At 42.2% G+C, this 21893-nt stretch overlaps 1 protein-coding gene and 1 non-coding gene across 2 annotated transcripts in view; both read left to right on the top strand.

The window, feature by feature from the left end:
- The window catches only part of barx2 (BARX homeobox 2), a 56097-nt gene extending 46510 nt beyond the window's left edge, over positions 1–9587 (top strand). Inside the window, exon 4 of the mRNA XM_072592918.1 lies at positions 7287–9587. Within this exon, the coding sequence (XP_072449019.1) occupies positions 7287–7424 (138 nt within the window). The 3' untranslated portion in view covers positions 7425–9587. The remainder of the gene's footprint in view (positions 1–7286) is intronic.
- Positions 4654–4725, top strand: trnaf-gaa (transfer RNA phenylalanine (anticodon GAA)). The gene has a single exon. It is a non-coding gene; the product is annotated as a tRNA-Phe (tRNA).
- Positions 9588–21893: the final 12306 nt, after the last annotated feature.

The following is a 21893-nucleotide window of genomic DNA, read 5'->3' as shown; positions in this document are numbered from 1 at the left end:
AGAATGTGTGAAGGTGGATAAATCTCCTGGTCCTGACCAGATATATCCAAGAACACTGCAAGAGGCCAGAGAAGAAATTACCGGGCTCTGGGTGATATTTTTGCATCATTGTTAGCCACGGGTGAGGTCCCAGAAGACTGGAGGATAGTGAATGTTGTCCCATTATTCAGAAAGGGCTGCAAAAAAAATGCCTGGGAGCTATATATCAGTAAGTCTCACATTTGTGCCAGGTAAGTTACTTGAGAAGATTCTGAGGGATAAGATATACATGCATTTGGAAAGACAGGGTATGTTTAGGAGTAGTCAGCATTGCTTTGTGAGTGGGAGGTCATACCTCCCAAAGTTGGTAGAGTTCATTGATGAAGTGACCAGGAAGATTGACGAGGGCAGGGTGGTAGATGTAGTCTATATGGATTTCACTAAGGCCTTTGATAAGGTTCCACATAGTCGGCAACTCTGGAAATTTAGATTGCATGGAATCTGGGGCGAGCTGGCAAATTGGATATACAATTGGCTTGATGGTAGAAAGCAGAGGGTAACAGTGGAAGGATGCTTGTCAGACTGTCGGCCTGTTACTAATGGACTGCCTCAGGGGTCAGTGCTGGGTTCATAGAACATAGAACATAGAAAAGTACAGCACAGAACAGGCCCTTTGGCCCACAATGTTGTGCCGAGGTTTAATCCTAATGTAAAAAACGATAACTTAACCTACGCACCCCTCAACTCACTGTTCTCCGTGTGCCTGTCCAGCAGTCGCTAAAATGTCCCTAATGACTCTGCTGTTCATTACTGTTTGTTATCTATATCAATGATTTGGATGAGGAATGTACAAGGCACGATTAATAAGTTTGCGGATGACACTAAAAGATGCAGTATTGTGGACAGTGAGGAAGGTTTTCAGAAATTGCAGCAGGACTTTGATCAGCTGGGGAAGTGGGCGGAGAAATGGCAAATGGAGTTTAATATAGATAAGTGTGAGGTCTTGCATTTTGGAAAGTCAAATCAAGGAAGGAGTTTCATGATGAATGATAGGGCCCTTAAGGAGTGTAGTGGAACAGAGGGATATTGGAGATCAGGTTCACAGTTCTCTGAAAGTGGAGTCACAGTTAGACAGGGCAGAGAAGAAGGCTTTTGACACACTGGCCTTCATCAGTCAGGGCATTGAGTATGGAAGTTGAGGCTGCACTTGGAATATTGTGTTCAGTTTTGGTCACCTTCTTGTAAGTAGGATGTTATTAAACTGGAAAGAGTGTGAAAAAATTTACAAGGATGTTGCCTGGACTCAATGGTCTGAGTTACAGGGAGGGGCTGGACAAGCTAGGACCTCATAGAGGTGTGTAAGATCCTGAGAGGCATGGATAGGGTGAATGCACTCAGACCTTTTCCCAGGGTTGGGTGACCAATGACTAGAGAACATTAATTTAAAGTTAGAGGGAAAAGAATAAAAGGGAACCTGAGGAGCAACCTTTTACACAGATGGTGGTACACATATTGAATGAGCAGCCAGTGGAAGTGGTTGAGGCGGGTACATTAACAACATTTAAAAGGCATTTGAACAAGCACATGGATAGGAAAGGACTAGAAGGATATAGGCCAAGTACAAGGAAATGGGGTTCGCATGGATGGATACTTTGGTCGGCATGGACCAGTTTGGGCCAAAGGCCCTGTCTCTTTGCTATAGGATTCTCTGACTCCTAGACACTGTGACCTTATTTTGAGGCTTGAGAATTGTTTCAACAGTGAGAGCAGGAGCATGTAGATTGGGAGTTCAGTTAATATTACTCTGTTAAAACTCCAAACAGCTATTGCTGCCTCAGAACTCAAACCCCACAATTTCAGTTGACTGTTTTAGTCCCAGTACTTACTTCATGAAGCAGTATAAATCTAACAGAAAATCAACAGAGAAGGTGAGAGATTAAAGTAATAAAAGAACAAAGTGAAAAGCTCTGAATTTGAGTGCATGCAGAATTTAAAAGATACAGATGAACTGGTAGCACAAATAAAAATAAATAAGTGCAAGATGCCATTGATTGATCCCTGAATATTAAAGGGAGCATGACCTTAAGGAAGGGGGGAGCTGGAAGAAAGCAGGAGGGCGGCTTTGTCAATTAATGATGATATGAGAACAATTGACATGGATGTACTAAGTCCAGGAAACTAGGTTATGGAAACGGTTTATGAAGGGATGAGAAATGATAAAGACAAAAAGTAATTAATGGGAATGATTTGCAGTCCCCCCGCCTAATATTAACCACATGATAGAACATAGAACACTACAATGCAGTACCGGCCCTTCAGCCGTTGATGATGCACTGCCCTGTGAAACCAGTCCGAAGCCCATCTAACCAACACTATTCCATTCTCGTCCATTTGCCTATCCAATGACCATTTAAATACCCGTAAAGTTGGCGAGTCTACAACTATTGCAGACAGAGCATTCCATGCTCCTACTACTCTCTGGGTAAAGAAACTACCTCTGACATCTGCCCTATATCTATTACCCCTCAGTTTAAAGCTATGTCCCCTCATGTCAGCCATCACCATCTGAGGAAAAAGGCTCTCACTGCCCACCCTATCTAACCCTGATTGTCTTACATGACTCAATTAAGTTACCTCTCAACCTTCTTCTCTCTCACAAAAACTGCCTCAAGTTCCTTAATCTTTCTTCATAAGACCTTCCCTCCATACCAGGCAACATCCTCGTAAAACTCCTCTTGAACCCTTTCCAAAGCTTCCACATCCTTCCTATAATACGGTGACCAGAACTACCCACAATACTTTCCGTGTGGGCACACCAGAGTTTTGTACAGCTGCAGCATGGCCTCATGGCTCCAAAACTCAATCCCTCTACTAATAAAAGCTAACACACCATATACTTTCTTAACAGCCCTATCAACCTGGGTGGCAACTTTGAGCGATCTCTGTACACGGGCACCGAGATCTCTCTGCTCATCTACACTACCGAGAACCTTACCATTCACCCAATACTCTGCATTCCTGTTATTCCTTCCAAAGTGAATCACTTCACACTTTTCTATATTAAACTCAGTTTGCCAATTCTCAGCCCAGCTCTGCAGCTTATCTATGTCCCTCTTTAACCTATAACATCCTTCGGCACCATCCACAACTGTACTGACCTTAGTATTGTCCGCACATTTACTAACCCCTCCTTCTATGCCCTCATCCAGATTGTTTATAAAAATGACAAACAGCAGTGGATCCAAAACAGATCCTTGTGGTGCACCACTAGTAACTGAACTCCAGGCTGAACATTTCCCATCAACCACCAGCTAGCCAATTTCTGATCCAAACTGCTAAGTCACCCTCAACCCTATGCCTCCATATTTTGTGAAGTAGTCTACTAGGGTAGAGTGTAAACAAAGAAATAATGGGAGCTTGTCAGAAAGGTAGAACAATAACATGGGTGACTTAAAATCCACATATAAATTGAAAAAATCAAATTAGCAGTAACAGTCTGGATGAGGAGTTCATGGAATGCTTTTGAGATTAGCTCGACAACATGTTGCTGTAAGAAACTATCAGATGTTTAAGCTAGATTTAATATTGTGAAATAAGACAAGATTGATTAATGACTTCAAAGTTCAAACCTGTAGTTAACACTTAGAAAAAGTCAAGACAATTGGTTTTGTGTCAGCATGGTTTTGTGGAAGGGAAGTAACTCACGTCCTGACTCCCCAGAGCCTTCCTCCACCTCCAAGAAGGCTCAGGTCAGGAGTGCATGCAACTCAAACAACACTCAAAATTCATTTGCACTGCTCAGTAGCAGCAGTATGGACCATTTACTAGGTGCACTGTAAAAATTCACCAAGGCTCTTCAGACAGCAGTTTCCAAACTGATGACAATCTCAAACGACAAGGGCAGTAGATACATGGGAACATCACCGTCATTCTGACTTGGAGATGTATCACCATTCCTTCACTGTCACTGGATCAAATCTTGGAACTCACTTCCTATTGGACATTGTAGCTTTATTTACACCCAAGGACTGTAATGGTCAAGAACACAGTTCACCACCATCTTCTTCAGGGCAATTAGGGATGGGCAACAAATGATCCAGTGATGCCCACATCCAAGAACAAATAACAAAAAAATCTGTGCTGGCTCTCTAAACCAGTAGTTCACCCAACATCAGTTTCCCCCACAACCCACCTCCCCCACCTTACACCCCTTCTCTCCAGAATGCTGCACATTCTTCCTTGTCAAATAATAATCCAATTCCCTCTTAAGGATCTTGAAGTGAATTTGCCTCCATCACAATCTCAGATAGTTCATACCAGACTCTAACCCTCCACTCAAATAAAATAATTTCCCTTGTGCTGCTTTGGCTAAGTACCTTCTTTTCGTGCCTTCTTGTTCTCAATTCGTCCAATTTACTCCATCCGGATACCTTGTGATTTGAACACCTCTGTTTAAATCTCTGTTCTTCTCTGAGGAAAACTGTCCCAGCATCTCCAAACTGTCAATGTCACTGAATGCCTTCATCCCTGGAATCAATCTCATGAATCTTTTCCTCGCTCTCTCTGATATTTTCACATCCTTCCGAAAGTGCGGCACCTAGAGCTGGATGAACTCCTCCAGATGAGGCCAAATTAATCTTTTACCCAGGTTTATAGTACCCTCTGTGATTGTCAGCTGAAATAGCTCAGTTGGGAAAGCATTAGACTGAATATCTAAAGGTCCCTGGTTCAAGCTGGGTTTCAGCAGATTAAGTGTGTACAGAGTCATAGAGATGTACAGTGTGGAAATAGACCCTTTGGTCCAACCCATTCATGCTGACCAGATATCCCAACCCCAGCATGCAGTCCATATCCCTCCAAACCCTTCCTATTCATATACCCATCCAAATGCCTTTTAAATGTTGCAATTATACCAGCCTCCACCACTTCCTCTGGCAGCTCAGCACATTCCACACACGTACCACCCTCTGCGTGTAAAAGTTGCCCCTTAGGTCCCTTTTATATCTTTCCCCTCTCACCCGAGTTCTGGACTCCCCCACCCCAGGGAAAAGACTTTGTCTATTTAACCTATCCATGTCCCTCATAATTTTATAAACCTCTATAAGGTCACCCCTTAGCCTCTGAAGCTCCAGGGAAAACAACTCCAGCCTGTTCAGCCTCTCCCTATAGCTCAAATCCTCCGACCCTGGCAACATCCTTGTAAATCTTTTCCGAACCCTTTCAAATTTCACAACATCTTTCCGATAGGAAGGCGACCAGAATTGTCAACAATATTCCAACAGTGGCCTAACCAATGTATCTTTATGTTTCAGTTTGGTATTTAGCATTGTTGACTCACAGTGTTAGAGACCCAGGTTTGATTCCAGCCTTGGGTGGTTGTCTATATGGCATTTGCATGTTCTCCCTGTTTCTGCCAGGTGCTCTGGTTTCCTCCCAAAGTCCAAAGATGTGCTGGTTAGGGTGGATTAGCCATGTTAAGTGTGGGGATAGAGTGGAATGCTGTTTGGAGGTTTGATACAGACTCAAATAAGCCAAATGGCCTCTTTCTGCACTTTTGGAATTCTATGATTTTGGACTCAAAACCCCCATCAATAAGGACCCCCTTCATATTCAGCTGTTCCTTACCTTAAATTATTTGTGCATATATACCACCCTCGGAAACCCCTCCCTCTGTTCCTGCACCTACGTCAGAATTCATATTGTCTCTTCACTTTCTTCTACTGAAATGGCTCACTTCACACTTCCCACCTGATGAGGAGCTCATGGCTGAAACGTCGACTCTCCTGCTCCTCAATGCTGCCTGACCTGCTGTGCTTTTCTAATGCCACACTTTTTGACTCCACCTTTTCTAGCAGCTTATCGATGTTCTCTTGAAAATCTGCACCATCTTTGTCTTAATTCACACTGTTTCCAAACACTGAGACATCCACACATTTTGTAATTGCACCCTGCACACTAATGTCTAGGTCATATGAAGAAGTGCAAACGTCCTAACAATGATCCTGGAAACTCCAGGGTATATATGTCTCCAGCTGCATTGATGGTTTCGAGATGGAGCTGAATTATTATCTGAAAAGGAAGAATATGTGGGAAAATGACACAAAGGGAATTGGTCATTCAGAGAGCCAGTGTAAGCTAAGAGGGCCAATGGCCTCCTTCTTCACTGTAGCAGTTCTGTGATTCTGTCACTGAGTCAATCGAATCTCCATCTTATTACTGTCCCTTATTTCATGACCTATTACTTTGCTCACATAATTTTCCCTTAACAAATCCATGCTGGATTTCTTTAATCAACTCACATTTGCATAGGCAACTGTTACTTTTTTCTTGAATGATCATTCCCAGATGTGAGTAATGAATGTGATCTTCTTTCTTTGATATCTCTGATCAACTCATAAGGTTTTTTGACCATGTACTGCGCTCAGTAAATCTTGAATAGATTCTGCAATTTCTTAAAACTGTTTTAGAATCAATTCCTGGAGGAATCCCTCCTCCTATGCACTGCATAATGTTTTCCATTGGATAGGCAACTCTGGGGATATTGTAATTTCATGTGACCATTTCTTCAACAAAGATGCTTGCATGGTGTCTGCACCATAATACACTCCCCCCCAAACCTGCCATCATTGAGAGCTGATGGCCCTCCCCTCTGCAGGTTACAGCTGGTGAGTTGTGTGGATAGATCTGGTTGTTCCATTGCACAATTACGAATACCAACAGGGGTATGCCCTGCTGCCTGTGTCAATACCAACAGGATTATACCCTCTGCTGGGTCAATAGCACCAGGAGTATATCCTTCTGCTGGGTCAATACCAACAGGATTATACCCTGCTGCCTGGGTCAATTCCAACAGGAGTATACCCTGCTGCTGGGTCAATACCAACAGGAATACAGTATACCCTGCTGTCGGGTCAATACCAACAGGAGTATACCCTGCTGCTGGGTCAATACCAACTGGAGTATACCCTGCTGTTGGGTCAATACCAACTGGAGTATACCCTGCTGCTGGGTCAATACCAACAGGAATACAGTATACCCTGCTGCTGGGTCAATACCAACAGGAATACAGTATACCCTGCTGCTGGGTCAATACCAACAGGAGTATACCGTGCTGCTGGGTCAATACCAACAGGAGTATACCCTGCTGCTTAATTTGTACAATGTGTTCTGCCCATTTCAGAGTATGATCGAACATCTGGACTGGCAGTGCCTAATTTAAGGTCATATGGTTTTCCTCACAATCGCAGCTATCCCTCGCAGATTGTGCAGATGTTGATCTCAGTGTTTAAACCGTTCCTTGAATACAGGTGCTGAAAGGAGGACACGAGGCTCCTACAAAGCCCAAAGGAAGACCTAAGAAAAACTCCATCCCAACAACAGAGGAAATTGAGGCTGAAGAGAAAGAAGCCAAATCAGCACAAGAGCAGGAACCACATCCTTCCTGAGATCGTGAATGCTGAACAAAAAAAACTCTTTTATTCTTCACTCTGCATTGGTGAGGTGGGACACGACTGCAGTTTTTAGTGGAGAACCCAGAATGCAGTGTACAGGCAGACTGCTGCCTACTCCAGCAGCTGTATGTAAATATTGACATTAACTTAATGGGATCTGGGAAATGATTGTGTGTATAAGGGGAATATGAATAAAATATTATGTATTATTTTGGTGTAGTCTCTATGTCAATGAATCAACCCTCATAACAATCCAAACTTTTTCAAGACCAATGGCTTTTTCTTTTCTGATCCATTCTCTGCTTCCTAATTATTTTTTATTCATAGGTTTTGAGTGTCACTGGCAAAGGGCAATATTTGTTACCTGTTTGAAATTGCCATTGAGAAGGTGAGAGTGAGCTGCCTTCTTTCACCTCTGCTGTTCATGTGGTGTAGAAATACCCATAGGCTGTTAGGGAGGAAGTTCCAGGATTTTAACCCCATGACACTGAAGGAACAGTGATATATTTCCAAGTCAGATTGGTGAGCGGCTTGGATGGGAAATTGCAGCTGGTCATGTTCCAACGTATCTGCTGCACTTGTTCTAACGGTTTGGATCATGCTATAATGGATTTTTGTTGAGTTTCTGCAATGAATCTTGTAGATCATGCAGACTATTGCTACTGAGCATCAGTGATGGAGGAAGTGAATATTTGTGATACTGGATCAGGTGGCAAGCAAGTGAGATGCTTTATCTTGGATGTTGTTGAACTTTATAAGTATCATTCAACTCTTTTGTCCAAGAGTTTTGCCCTGTCATCAAGAGCTGAAGAGCCCTAATGGAATCCAGGGCAGTGATTCCTGTTGTATTAGTACTGCCTGATAGCACTGTCAGTGACCCTTTCCACCGCTTTCCTTTGTCTAAAAAATAGCTGTATTCTTAATGGAGGGCACCACAGGGACAGCAGCACATCATCTCAGCCTCCAATTTGATTTAGTTTCCTCCCTTGATATTCCCCCTATTTGTTTTGGCTTTATTGCACTCCACATGCAGCAAGACCCAGACAACATTGCGACTTGGGCAGATAAATGGCAAGTAATGTTCACACCACACAAGTTTCCGGCAATAACCAGCTCCAAGAGATATTCTAATCATCACCACTTGACATTGACTGAAGTTACATCAATGAATCCTCCACTATCAACATCCTGGGGGTTGCCATAATTATATTAAATTGAACCAGACCAGCCATATTAATGCTGTAACTACAAGATCAGGTTAGAGGCTAGGAATTCTACAGTGAGTAACCCTATCTCCCTTAAGCCTATTGGAAGAGTGCAAATCCAACAACACTGTAGAAGTTCAATGCCATCCAGGACAAAGCAACCTGTTTGATTAACAGCCTATTCACCACCACAAGCAATCACTTTCTCCATCATCGACACTCAGTAGCAGCAATGTGTACCATCATAGAATCGTTGAACCCCTACAGTGTGGAAGCAGGCCATTCAACCCAATAAGTCCATACAAACCCTCCGAAGAGCATCCCATCCAGATACATCCCTGATGTGATTGGGAAATATCCAGGAACGAAAATATAATGAAAGGTGGTCACATGGATTTCTAAAGTGAATGTTACACATGACTAATGTTGAATTTGTGAAGAATTAATGGGAAGTGTAGAGTCAGATAATATGAATGTAAGATGATGAGAGAATCAAAAGGCTTTCAATAGCAAACAATAACCCAAAGAGTTGTGGAATTAATGGAGAAATTACAGGAAGGAAAAGATAAGCTGGTTTCAAATCAGAATGAAGTACAGGGGTTAAGGGTTGTTATTCAAAGTTGGAAAATATCACAACATCTGAATCAGGGTTGAGACCACTGCCAGTTATTATTTACTTAAATGACTTGGGTTTAGGAGGGGGAAGTCAATTTGAATGACAGCAAATTGAAAGATATAGTTAATACTGAGGAATTTTGAGGAAAAATATAGGAACACGTTAAGAAACTTGATAAACTGCCTGTAATAACTTCGACATAACAAATTACAAGGTGACACATTCAGATAGAGGACATTGTGACGTTCAGCATGTGGTTTAATAGGTCACCATCTTATTCTCTGTTTATTTGGTCAGTTACTGTGCTAGCAGTCAGGCAGGTGACAATGTATGTAACATAGCAATAATCTGAATAAACATATAATATAGCCTGTATATGGTAAGTTTGAGATGCCATATTAATGTACATAGTTCGCTGTTAATAAACTTCCAGAAAACTGAATTAATACAACCCTGACTCAGTAGTATATGTTGCATGGACCCCCAAAACAACTACAAGGAAAGGCAGCAGAGACCACATGTTGTTTGAAAAATGAGTGTCTAAGTGGGTAGAGGGGAGAGCATTATCCATGATAGAGATTGCATTGATGGGATTCAGAAATATGCACCACTGAAAGTAACAATAAAGCCTTAAAAAAAAACAAACAAGCCCTCTGTTTAATTCCAGAGTGAGAGAATTGAAAAATTGAGGCATTATGTAAAATGCATCAACAATTTTGGTTCCACAGGATGAGGGTATCACTGGCTAGGCCCGCATTTATTGCTCAAAAGGGCAGTCAAGAGTCAACGACATTGCTATAGATCTGGAGTCACATGTAGACCAGACCAGGTAAGAATGCCAGTTTTCCTGACAATGGATTCATGGTCATCATTAAACTCTTTATTCCAGTGATAATGCCACTGGGCCACTGCCTCCCCTTGAAGGGTATAGGCAACAAATACTCATTTAGCCAGCAAAGCGCACATCCTATGAAATAATTTTTTAAAATGAAGTATATAGAAACATTGGATAAAATGCCATAAGTATTTGCCAAGATTGCAGGGCTGTCCTATCATGAAGGATTGAACAGGTCAGGATCTTTTCCTGTAGATACGATACAAAAAACTAAGGAGTGACCTGACAGAGATGATAATACTCGGAAAAGGAGCTCTGAATATAAAACGTCACTAACACATCCATTTAAAAATCCAGATAATGATAGGAATGTGGTGCATTTTTAAATGTTTAAATATTATGGTAAGATCCCACCACATGAGTCTATATCATATTTGCGAAGACACAGTTAGGATACACACTTGATAGTAAAATGACATGAGGGATCCTTATGGAAATTGAATATCCCACACCTCAAGCAATCTTACATTGTAGTTACCCATCATCCCTCCCCAGTCTGCGCCAAACCAGTCACCAGCCAAACCAAACTATTGAGCTCATAGTCCTCTGAGGTAATGCCAAGGTTAAATCTTCCACCAAAACCTGGGCCCCTCCTTTTTGCCATACTCCAACTTCTTTCCCTGTTTCCCAATGCAAGGCCTGACTGGTGTGAGGCCTCACCAACAATAGGCTGACTGGGTGGCTCACATGGCTCTGTATAAGTCCATTCACAGGCTCAGGGAATTGGGAGAGCTGGGTTCTGACTCTCAGCAGAATAGAGACGACTGGCACACTCTTCTGGGCCTTAAAATTCAGTACTCCACCCAACGGATAAACATAAACAAAAACCGAACAAACTGCGGATGCTGTAAATCAGAACAAAAACAGAAATTACTGGCAAAACTCAGCAGATCTGCAAACATGCTGAACTTTACCAGCAATTTCTGCTTTTGGCACTGCATAAATATATTGGGAGAGGAATATTACAATTTTTTACAGATTACATTACAGTGTGGAAACAGGCCCTTCGGCCCAACAAGTCCACACCGCCCCGCCGAAGCACAACCCACCCATACCCCTACATTTACCCCTTACCTAACACTACAGGCAAATTAGCATGGCCAATTCACCTGACCTGCACATCTTTGGACTGTGGGAGGAAACCGGAGCACCCGGAGGAAACCCACGCAGACACGGGGAGAACGTGCAAACTCCACACAGTCAGTTGCCTGAGGTGGGAATTGAACCTGGGTCTCTGGTGCTGTGAGGCAGCAGTGCTAACCACTGTGCCACCCAGCATTCCTGAAAGAAAAACAGGAAGTTCTGGAGACTCAGCCAGCCTGACACCATCTGTGAAAAAAACTTTTCAAATCTGATATGACTCTTCTTCTAACTGAAAGGAGTTGAAAAATGATTTTTTTATGCTGTTGACAGAGGGCAGGAAGGGCGAGTAGAACAGATGATGAGAATCCTCAGAGAAAAAGGCAAAGAAGCAATGATGGTTATAGTGTGGTGAAAGTTAAAAATCACACAATACTAGGTTATATACCAACTAGTAGCTAGTGCTAGCTAGCTGACGAAGGAGCTGCACTCCGAAAGCTTGTACTTCCAAATATTGCAAACCTGTTGGACTATAACTTGGTGTTGTATGATTTTTAACTTAGTCCACCCCAGTTCAACACCACATCATAGTGTGGTGATTCAGATGCAAAATAGGTATTAATAGTAGGTGTGAATAGAAGCAAATAGATTAGATTAGATTACCTGCAGTGTGGAAACAGGCCCTTCATCCCAACAAGTCCACTCTGACCCTCCAAAGAGAAACCCACCCCCTATATTTACTCCTGACTAATCTACCTAACACTACAGGCAATTTAGTGTGGCCAATTCACCTGACCTGCACATCTTTGAACTGTGGGGGGAAAACCTATGCAGACACAGGCAGGAATTGAACCCAGGTCCCTGGCACTGAGAGGCAGCGGTGCTAACCACTGAGCCACTTTGCCGCCCAAAATAGGTCAGTGTTGCTGAGAGAAAATGCATGCAAACAAAAGATGGGAAAAATCTAAATGGAGGACAATGCTTGTTCACTGAAGTTGTGGAACTTAGTGTTGAGTTCTAGAGGCTGTAAAATGCGTAAGCAGAAAATGAGATCCGGTTCCTCCTGTTTGCCTTGTGTATTCCAGTTTCTCCTCTGCAAATAGTTAACTGGCTGTCAATCATGATGCTGAAATTAAACTCATTATATCCAGCAATTAAACTTCATTTAAATCGCGTGGAATTGGGCAACTGCCCACCTTGAAGAAGACAACAGCAATAAAGATTTTATTAGTGACCATTCAAAGTGAAATGTGTGATTATTATAAATAATGGTGGTTTTGTGGAATTCAGAGATTTGTTCTGACCAACCCTGTAAATAACTTGGATTGATTGGCAGAGAGTAGAACCTAGAAACAACACTGATAGCCATAGTTAGAAACACATTTATTTATTTAGTTGTGTTATCCCAAGCAATTTCATGTTTTAAATGTTGACTGGAAACAAATTTATGATTGTTTTTAAACTAATTTTAAATGCTACAACTGCAGCACCAAGAATTTTATAATGGCATTTGCAGATGATTAATTAACAACAACATTCCGGTGAATTTGAGAGAGGATTTCCCTTTGAAAACAACAGGTTTATAATGAGAATGGGATTAGTAGCTATGGCAACAATAAAATACTCATTGAATCATCACCAACTGCAGCTGACTCTTAATAATCAGGCAATTGTTTTATGTACACTGTGCATATATACATATATCAAAAATTGTGAATTTTCTAAAAACATGAACAAGGAAATGCAAATAGAACAGCAAAACAAAATTTATTACAAAAAAGGAGAATGAATAGTGGTTTGAATAAAAGTGACTTTGAAATCAAGGTAGAAATGTCATTATCGTAGTTAGCAGAGGAAAAACAACAACAACTTATATTAATTTCACATTTTAATGTGAGAAAACAATCACATAATTATAGCATGGAAGTAGGTCATTCAATCCATTGTGTCTGCACCAGATCTTCAAATCTAATGTCATTCTCCCACCTTTTTCCCATAAGCTTACAAATGTGTTTCTACTAAAATAATCATCAATGTCCTCTTGAATGCCTCAGTTGAATCTACCTCCACTACACTTCAATTCAGACCTGAACCACATGTGAAAATGGTTTCTCTCAACTGGCATTTCAAATCAAATCAAATCTATATCCTGTATTTCTTGATTCTTCTTACAAGTGAAAACTGTTTCTCCCTATCCGTTATGTCCAGCTTCTTCATGATTTGGGGAAATTCTATCAGCTCTCCTCTTAGACTTCTTCCCTTGCAAGGTGGCTCACGGGTACATTAAACTGTCAAATTTTACACCAAAGCAGTGAAGGAGATATGAAAGCAAATGAGCCTCTTCAAGAAGGAAAGTGAGGGACAGAGGCTTAGGGAGGGAATTTCAGGGTTCAGGGCCCAGACTGCTGAAGACACTTGTCAGTAATGGTGGAATGGCAATGTCGCTAAAGGGCAGCATGTTGATGGGAAATAGGAGGAGGGCAGCAGATCCTTGTTGCAAGAACTGTAACAAACACTAAATTGGACAAACAGCCAGAAAACTAGTCACCAGGACTCATGAACATCAACTAGCCACAAAATGACATGACCCACTCTCACTAGTATACTTACATACAGATAAGAAAGGACACCACTTTGACTGGGACAACACATCCATCCATCCTAGGACAAGACAAACAGAGACATGCACGAGAATTCCTAGAAGCATGGTATTCCAGCCAGAACTCTGTCAACAAATACATTGACTTGGATCCCATTTACCACCCCCCGAGAAAAAGAACAGGAGGTGACATCACCACAGGAATTGACATCACTGGCCCAAGGAAACTCAAACGCATAAATAGAAAGCAGGTTATACGACCAGTGCTTCATCTGGAGGCTCACTGAAGATGTTACCTAGTACGGTGATGAAACATCTGAAAATGAATCTTCCACCTCAGCGAACAAACCTACATTCAGAAAGGATGATATCAAAGATAATGATATAGCAGCAGGAAGCGAAGTTATTGTATGTGCTTCTCTGGCTACATTTGATGGATATAGAATGAGTTGAGATCAGCATAACCCACTTGGAAGTCTACCCAACAGAGTGAGATGGGAGAGGGATGGTGTAGTCAACCTGGTTAAAAGCTGCAGAAAAGCCAGGACAGTCCAGAAAGGACAGTTTACCTTTCATTGGATATAATTTGTGATTTGAATAAGCTGTTTTCTCCTGGGGCAATGATGGAAACTGGATAAGAGGATTCCGATGTAAAGTTCTGGAAAAGTCTGAACCCAAGTCTGGGAAGTAGCATCTGCTCAAAGAGAGGAAGTTGGAGATAGGACAGTGAGTTTTAAGGGTGGTGGTATTAATCGTTGTTATTGACTAATAATCCAGACAGAACTGATGGAGAGACAAGGACTGAAGAGGGACGGCCATTCACAACATTGATTAAGTTTTAGGCTGTGGGGGTGGTGAGGGTCAGTGGGGGAGGAGAGGGGTGTGTTGAATTATCAGTAGTTAAATGGACATAGGAGTCAAGGAGCAGGCGGGGAGTCTCATCACAAAACAATGCTGAGAGAGAATGAGGCTGGAAAGAGCATGGGAGAGTAGAAGAGAAATGAGATGAATATGTAAATTCAGAGCTGAGACGGGGCAGAAAGCTAGGTTCAACACTAAGGTGAAGAGAGGGGAGTGTTAGAGGCAGGTGGTAGAGATGGTCCATGAGCCCCTTATTTGTCATTGGGTGTAAGTATGGAAGAGACTAGGGAGGCATTTAAGACATTGCCTTGCACTAGAGATGGGCGGTGGGCAGCATGGTGGCACAGTGGTTAGCACTGCTGCCTCACAGCGCCGGAGATCCGGGTTCAATTCCCGCCTCAGGCGACTGACTGTGTGGAGTTTGCACGTTCTCCCCGTGTCTGCGTGGGTTTCCTCCGGGTGCTCCGGTTTCCTCCCACAGTCCAAAAATGTGCAGGTCAGGTGAATTGGCCATGCTAAATTGCCCGTAGTGTTAGGTAAGGGGTAGATGTAGATGTAGGGGTATGGGTGGGTTACGCTTCGGCGGGGCGGTGTGGACTTGTTGGGCCGAAGGGCCTGTTTCCACACTGTAAGTAATCTAATCTAATCTAGAGATATAAATCCAACAACATTGTTGCAGGATGGTTCTGGAAGAGCAAGCAGTTGACATTCCTGACAGGAGGAGAGTCCGGAGTGCAGTTACAATGAAACATCATGTGACCCTGTGTAATTGGGAAATCTCACTGACATCGGGGCAAGAGCAGGTTGGCATTGGGAGAGGACACGATTCTGAGTGGCTGCTGGAGGACAACAAGATCAGGCACCATTCTCACTGGCTGGGTCCTGTTTCCTCAGTGCTTACCATGGAACTATTTGTCCACATGGTTGGAATGAGCAGTTTATTTGAATAAATCCTGACATATCAGGTCTCACCTTCTGTCGGTAAAATTAACATAATCTTGAAAAGCTGAGGAGCAGGAGAAACAAATATTGCAGCTGCTGGAAATCTGAAATGAAAAGGAGAAAATGAAGGAAATTTTCAACAGGTCTGGCAGCATCTGTGATGAGAAAAATGGTAAACCTTTCATGTGGTGAGCTTTCATAAGGATGACAAGCAATTTAATTCATTTTGTTTGCAACCTACACACTGACAATACATTAACCACCATTAGCATTTCTTTATCAGGAACTACATCAACCTGATCCCTGTCTGAAGTTAATGTTTTCTTGTCTCTTGTTAAGATCATTGAAATATTACATAATGCGGTTGTCTCCCTGAGCAGGAAGATTACCACGAAGGAATTAGGGAAGGAGGTTTTGTAATACACTTTGGGCATCGCCAAGATTTTGTGACTATCAAGCTGAGTTTTACAACTCTGGTTGAAATAAATCGTTTAATGCTGGCTACATATACAAAGGTTTCTTTATAATGGGACTCCCTGTACCTCTTCACTCCCTCACATGTATGTTTCCATGTCGTGTTACTGTGTTAGTGAAAGAATAAATCAAATGATTTTACCACAGCTGAGCTTGACCTGTCCTCCCCTCAATCCTTTCCCTCTTACAGTCCATCAATTATTCCTCATTGTTAATTTTGGATACACTCATTGTAGCTTCCAGTTCATGATCTAAAGGAATTGGGTTAATGTTTTTTGAAGCAAGACATGTTGCAACTATACCTCACAGGAGGAAACTGGAAGACAAGCAATGGCCAAGGAGTTCAGGAAGTGACTTTATCATGTCCAGAATTATTTTACAAAAGCCTTTGCAGGTGGAGAGAGAGGTAGCAAGGAGAGAGAGAGAGAGAGTCCCACATTCAAAGTTTGGGAGAAGATTTGTAGCTCGGGTGCTCGTTGTTGTGATTCTGTTCCAGCGGATCGTTAGCTGTCTTCCTGTTTGTCCTATGTAGTGTTTTGTGCAGTCCTTGCATGGGATTTTGTACACTAGTAGTAGTGTACAAACAGGAAGACAGCTAACGATCCGCATCCATGAACACCAACTAGCCACGAAACGACACGACCAGCTATCCTTAGTAGCCACACATGCAGATGACAAGCAACATGAATTCGACTGGGATAACACTACTATTATAGGACAAGCCAAACAGAGAACAGCCAGGGAATTCCCAGAGGCATGGCACTCATCCACAGATTCAATCAATAAGCACGTCGATCTGGACCCAATATACCGGCCACTGCAGCGGACAGCTGGAACTGACAACCGGAAGCGGCAGATACAAATCACTATAAATGCCGGAGGAAACATCACAGAAGCACTTCACAGGAGGCTCCCAAGCACTGAAGATGTCACCTAGACAGGGGACAAAACGTCTGCAACACATATTCCCAGCTCGGCTGGGTAATCTGAAGGTTCTGCTACCTTTACCGAATCAGTAATGGATGTGCAGCAGTCTGGGTCTGTGGTTGTAGGGTTAAAGTAGGTTGTGAAGGATGGTTGCAATCAGATTGGTTGAGTATATTATGCAATAGGACATGTCGATTGTGTTTTAATTATTTCTGGTCAGGAAGTTGAAGATTATCTTGTTCAAATGATTGATAACTTTGTCAAGTGACTGATCAGTGGAACCTGTTTGTCTGAACATAGAACATAGAACACTACAGCACAGAACAGGCCCTTCAGCCCACGATGTTGTGTCGACCACTGATCCTCATGTATGCACCCTCAAATTTCTGTGACTATATGCATGTCCAGGAGTCTCTTAAATGTCCCTGCCTCCACAACTGCTGTTGGCAACGCATTCCATGCTCTCTCAACTCTCTGTGTAAAGAACCCACCTCTGACATCCCCTCTATACTTTCCTCCAACCAGCTTAAAACTATGACCCCTCGTGTTAGTCGTTTCTGCCCTGGGAAATAGTCTCTGGCTATCGACTCTATCTATGCCTCTCATTATCTTGTATACCTCAATTAGGTCTCCTCTTCTCCTCCTTTTCTCCAATGAAAAAAGTCCGAGCTCAGTCAACCTTTCCTCATAAAATAAGCCCTCCAGTCCAGGCAGCATCCTGGTAAACCTCCTCTGAACCCTCTCCAAAGCATCCACAACTTTCCTATAATATGGCAACCAGAACTGGATGCAGTATTCCAAGTGCGGTCTAACCAAAGTTTTATAGAGCTTTGACTTACTGATTATTTGCTGTATCAGGTAGTTTTTGAATGTTGGTGGTTTCAGAGATGGTTTCAACTGCATTGCTGTGTTTGTGATAAAATGTACAGATCTGTAATTTTGGGTGCATCCTGTCTTTTTGATTCCTTTGTGGACTGAGACTTTTTACTGGAGGGTTGAAAGGTGAACTTATAATGGTTTATTAAATCATGAGGGACACAGATAAGGCAAATAACAAATGTATTTTCCCTAGGGTGAGTGAATTCAAAACCAGTGGGATATTTTTAAAGTGAGGAGAAGGATTTAAAAGGGACCTGAGGGTTGTGTGTATATGGAATGAGCTATCAGAAGAAGTGATAGCTGCAGTTACAGTTACAAAATTTAAAAGACATTTGGATAGATGCATGAGTAGGGAAGGTTTAGAGGGATATGGGCCAAGTACAAGCAAATGAGACTAGTTTAGTTTGATAAACTTGGACAGCATGGGTGAGTTGGACTGAAGGGTCTGTTTCCATGTCACTAGCTTGTCTAGCATTTGTTGCCCATCCCTCAGTGCCCTTGAACTGAACAGCTTGCTTCATAATTAAAGTTAAGAGTCAACTGCATTGCTGTGGATCTGAAGACACATGTCAGACAGACCAGGGAATGATAGCAGATATCTTTCTCCAAGGGGCACAGAATCACAATGGGGTTTTATGACAGCTGATGGTAGTTTCATGGTCACTATTATTAAGATTAACTTTCAATTGAAAAGTTTATATTTATATTTCATTTTCACCATCTGCAGTGCAATTTGAACCCATGTCCTAAGAGCTGTAGCCCAGAGTTGTCATCACTATGTTCCCCCATGGCACATGTTACGATAACCTCCCTTTTTGCTTCTGTTGAAATGTCCACTCTGCATGAGAGGGGCTACCTCTTCTGCACTTCCAATCACCAGCCTGTATACACATGGGGGGCAGAGGTATGAAGGAATGTGTGACATTCTGCTATTTTGGCTCCCATTGCCCAGTTAATGTATGAATAAAAATTTCTGATAATATCCACAAAGCTAGTGGTTTGTTTTTGATTCAAGAAGGTAATGTTTACTTCAAATGGCCAGAATGAGGCACTGATCAGTCACAAACACATCTTCAAGTTTCAAACAACAGTGTTTATGGAGGCTTCTCCTGTTAAAAATCCTGCTGAAGGAGGAAGTAAATGGAAAACAGCAATGTGTTCGAGGCAGCATGAAGAGTGAAGCAAACCTGCCTTTCTCTTTCCTTAGTCAACAGGCCAGCCCTACAATCAGCATTTAAATTGAACAAAGTTAATCAGCTGAATGTGAAGCAGCATCACCTTTGACTCCAGTCCTCAAAGAAGATCTGCCTCAGAAAGTGCTGAGCGGGAGGGGCTGGGGTGCTCAGTGAATATTTTAAAGATAGAGATAGGTCAAGCAGCTATTTGCAGGGAGGTCTACATTTGGAAAATGGGAAACAAAAGCAGAAATTGTTGGAAAAGCTCAGCAGGTCTGGCAGTATCTGTGGAGAGAAATCAGGGTTAATGTTTCAGGTTTGGTGACATCAAATGCTGCTAGACCTACTGAGCTTTTTCCAGCAATTTCTGTTTTTGTTTCTGATTTATGGCACCCACAGTTCTTTGTAATTTTCATTTTTTAATGTGAAAAGTGGAAGTCTTTTGAAAGCGTTCCAGTGAGAATTCAAGCCTGTGTGTTCCTCTAAGAGTGAAGGGCAAGGGCAGCAAGTTCAGTGAACCCTGGGTGCCAAGGGATATCAGGAGTTTGATAAAGAAAAGGAAGTGTGAGGTACAGCGTGTTTAAATTGGGAGGCCTTCAAAGTATAAAACATGTAGATGGTTGCTTGAAAAGAAATGACGAGGGCAACGAGGGGCCACAAAGTAACTTTGGCAGATAGGATTTTTGAAAACTCCAAGCCTCTTTAGAAGTATATTCAGTATAAGAATATTATCAGGGAAAGACTGGGGCATGTTAGAGACCAAAAGGGCAATTTGTAGATGGCACCAGAGGACATGTGTGAGGTCTTAAATGATTACTTCCCATCTGTGTTCACAGAGAAGAAAGACCACTGTGGTTGGGATAGTGAGATTCTGGAACATGTTATAAAGAACATCAAATATACAGTCACATTTAATAAAGAGGGTGTATTAGATGTTTTAACAGCCATAAAGATGCATAATTTCTCAGGACCCCGTGAAATGTATCACAGGCTGATAAGCATGAGTTGTTGCATTTTGGGAGGTCAAAGAAGGGAAGGATGCACACAATGAATGGTCATCTCCTAGGGAGTACTAAGGAACACAACTACCTTGGTCTACAAGTCCATAGATTCCTGAAGGTAGACAGCACAAATAGTCAGGATGGTGAAGAAGGCATATGGAATGTTTGCTTTCATTAGCTAGGGCATAGAATATAGGAGCAAGGAAGTCTTGTTACAACTTTATAAAACATTAGTTAGGCCACAGATGGAATACTGTTGGAAGGGTATGATTGCATTGGAGATAGTGCAGAGGAGATTCACCAGGATGTTGTCTGGGATGAAACGTCTCAGTTATGAAGAGAAAGTGGATAGGCTGGGTTTATTTTCTCTGGACCAGAGGAGGCTGAGGGGGGATCTGATTGGGGTTTACACAATTATGAGAAGCACAGACAGAGTAAACCGTGAGAATCTTTTCTCCATGTCAGATGTGACTAAGACCAAAGGAGGTAAGTTTAAGGGTAGAAGTAAGTGGATTAGAAGAGATCCGAAGAAATAAGTGTAGAAATGTGGAACATGCTGCCTGAGGGGGTGGTGGAAGTAGGTACTCTTGCAACATTTAAGAAGCATCCGGATGAACACCTAAAATGCCAGTGCTTAGGGGGCTATAGACCAAGTGGAGGTAAATAGAATGAGTGTAGTTTGATGGTTGTTGGTTGGTATCGACATGGTGAGCTGAAGGGACTATATAATTCTGTGACAGCTTGAACATCCACTGCAGCCTAAATGGTTCTCTCTTCAATCAGTGTAGCCTAGCAGGCAACTAATCCTCATCTCGGCCCAAAGGGATCCAGAAGTATATTTAGCTCTGTCGTGGAGAGGAGTAGGCAGTAGAGTTTCACGTCAGGATGGCATGTAGAGGAGAACTCTTTCAGAGAAGTAACTCTTTCAGGAAACATTCCTGACTTTGCCTTAGACAAGGCTTTGGAAGTCAGTAGGTGAGTTACTCACAAACAGCTCAGATACTGGCACTGAGTGTACCTTTGAGGTTAGAACAAAATCAGAATCATCATGTGGTAACCTTGTGGCATGAGTGGTTGGCATCCAGGCTAGTGGGATAGGATATCATGTGTGAAAAGGATAAGTTAACAGATGGGCTCTGCTGCAGGGAATTCAGATGTGAACTTCAATGGGGTTGTCTACAGGAAAAGACCGATAGACATTAACAACGAAATGCTAAGGGCATTGGCAGAACTTACAGCCCATCCTTTCCAATATGGGAATTCCAAGCTAGTGGGAATTTACCAACTTAATGCTTTGTGCAGTTATAAAGAACACAGGAGGACTCCCCAGTATAGCTGAGCACATATTCAGCTATGAATGATTGAAAGGATGTTGATAGGGCCTTCAATGAAGCATTCAGAGAGAGGTGGACACCATGGGGGCAGGAGTTCATTATCTCCCTTCCAAATTCCATTTTGAATGAACCCTTTCCTCTTTATATATGTTTTCTTCTCCTCTTGTTGTTTTTGTACTGCCATTGGTGGGCAGTGTTTGTTATTTAGTTGTTTAATTGGGTGATCTGGTGATGAATTATTTAAAATACAGTATAGGAGCTTCAATTGCCAAATGGCAGCTCAGGCTCAAAAATGAGTGTTTGGCACTAATGATTTGCCCTTCCCCATACCTCCTGCAGACATGGAGCCTTTTCCAAACATAGTGATCAACATGAGCTACAACAGAAGTGGCCAGAAGTAGATATTATTTGTGATTCAGCCGTACTGTTGTAGACTTGACAATAATAGCACCACAGAATCCAATGTTGCAGCAAT

Source organism: Chiloscyllium punctatum, chromosome 23 (assembly GCF_047496795.1).
Source record: "Chiloscyllium punctatum isolate Juve2018m chromosome 23, sChiPun1.3, whole genome shotgun sequence".
Taxonomy (NCBI): Eukaryota; Metazoa; Chordata; class Chondrichthyes; order Orectolobiformes; family Hemiscylliidae; genus Chiloscyllium; species Chiloscyllium punctatum.
Note: the sequence above shows the minus strand (reverse complement) of the source record. Positions and strands in the feature narration are given on the sequence as shown.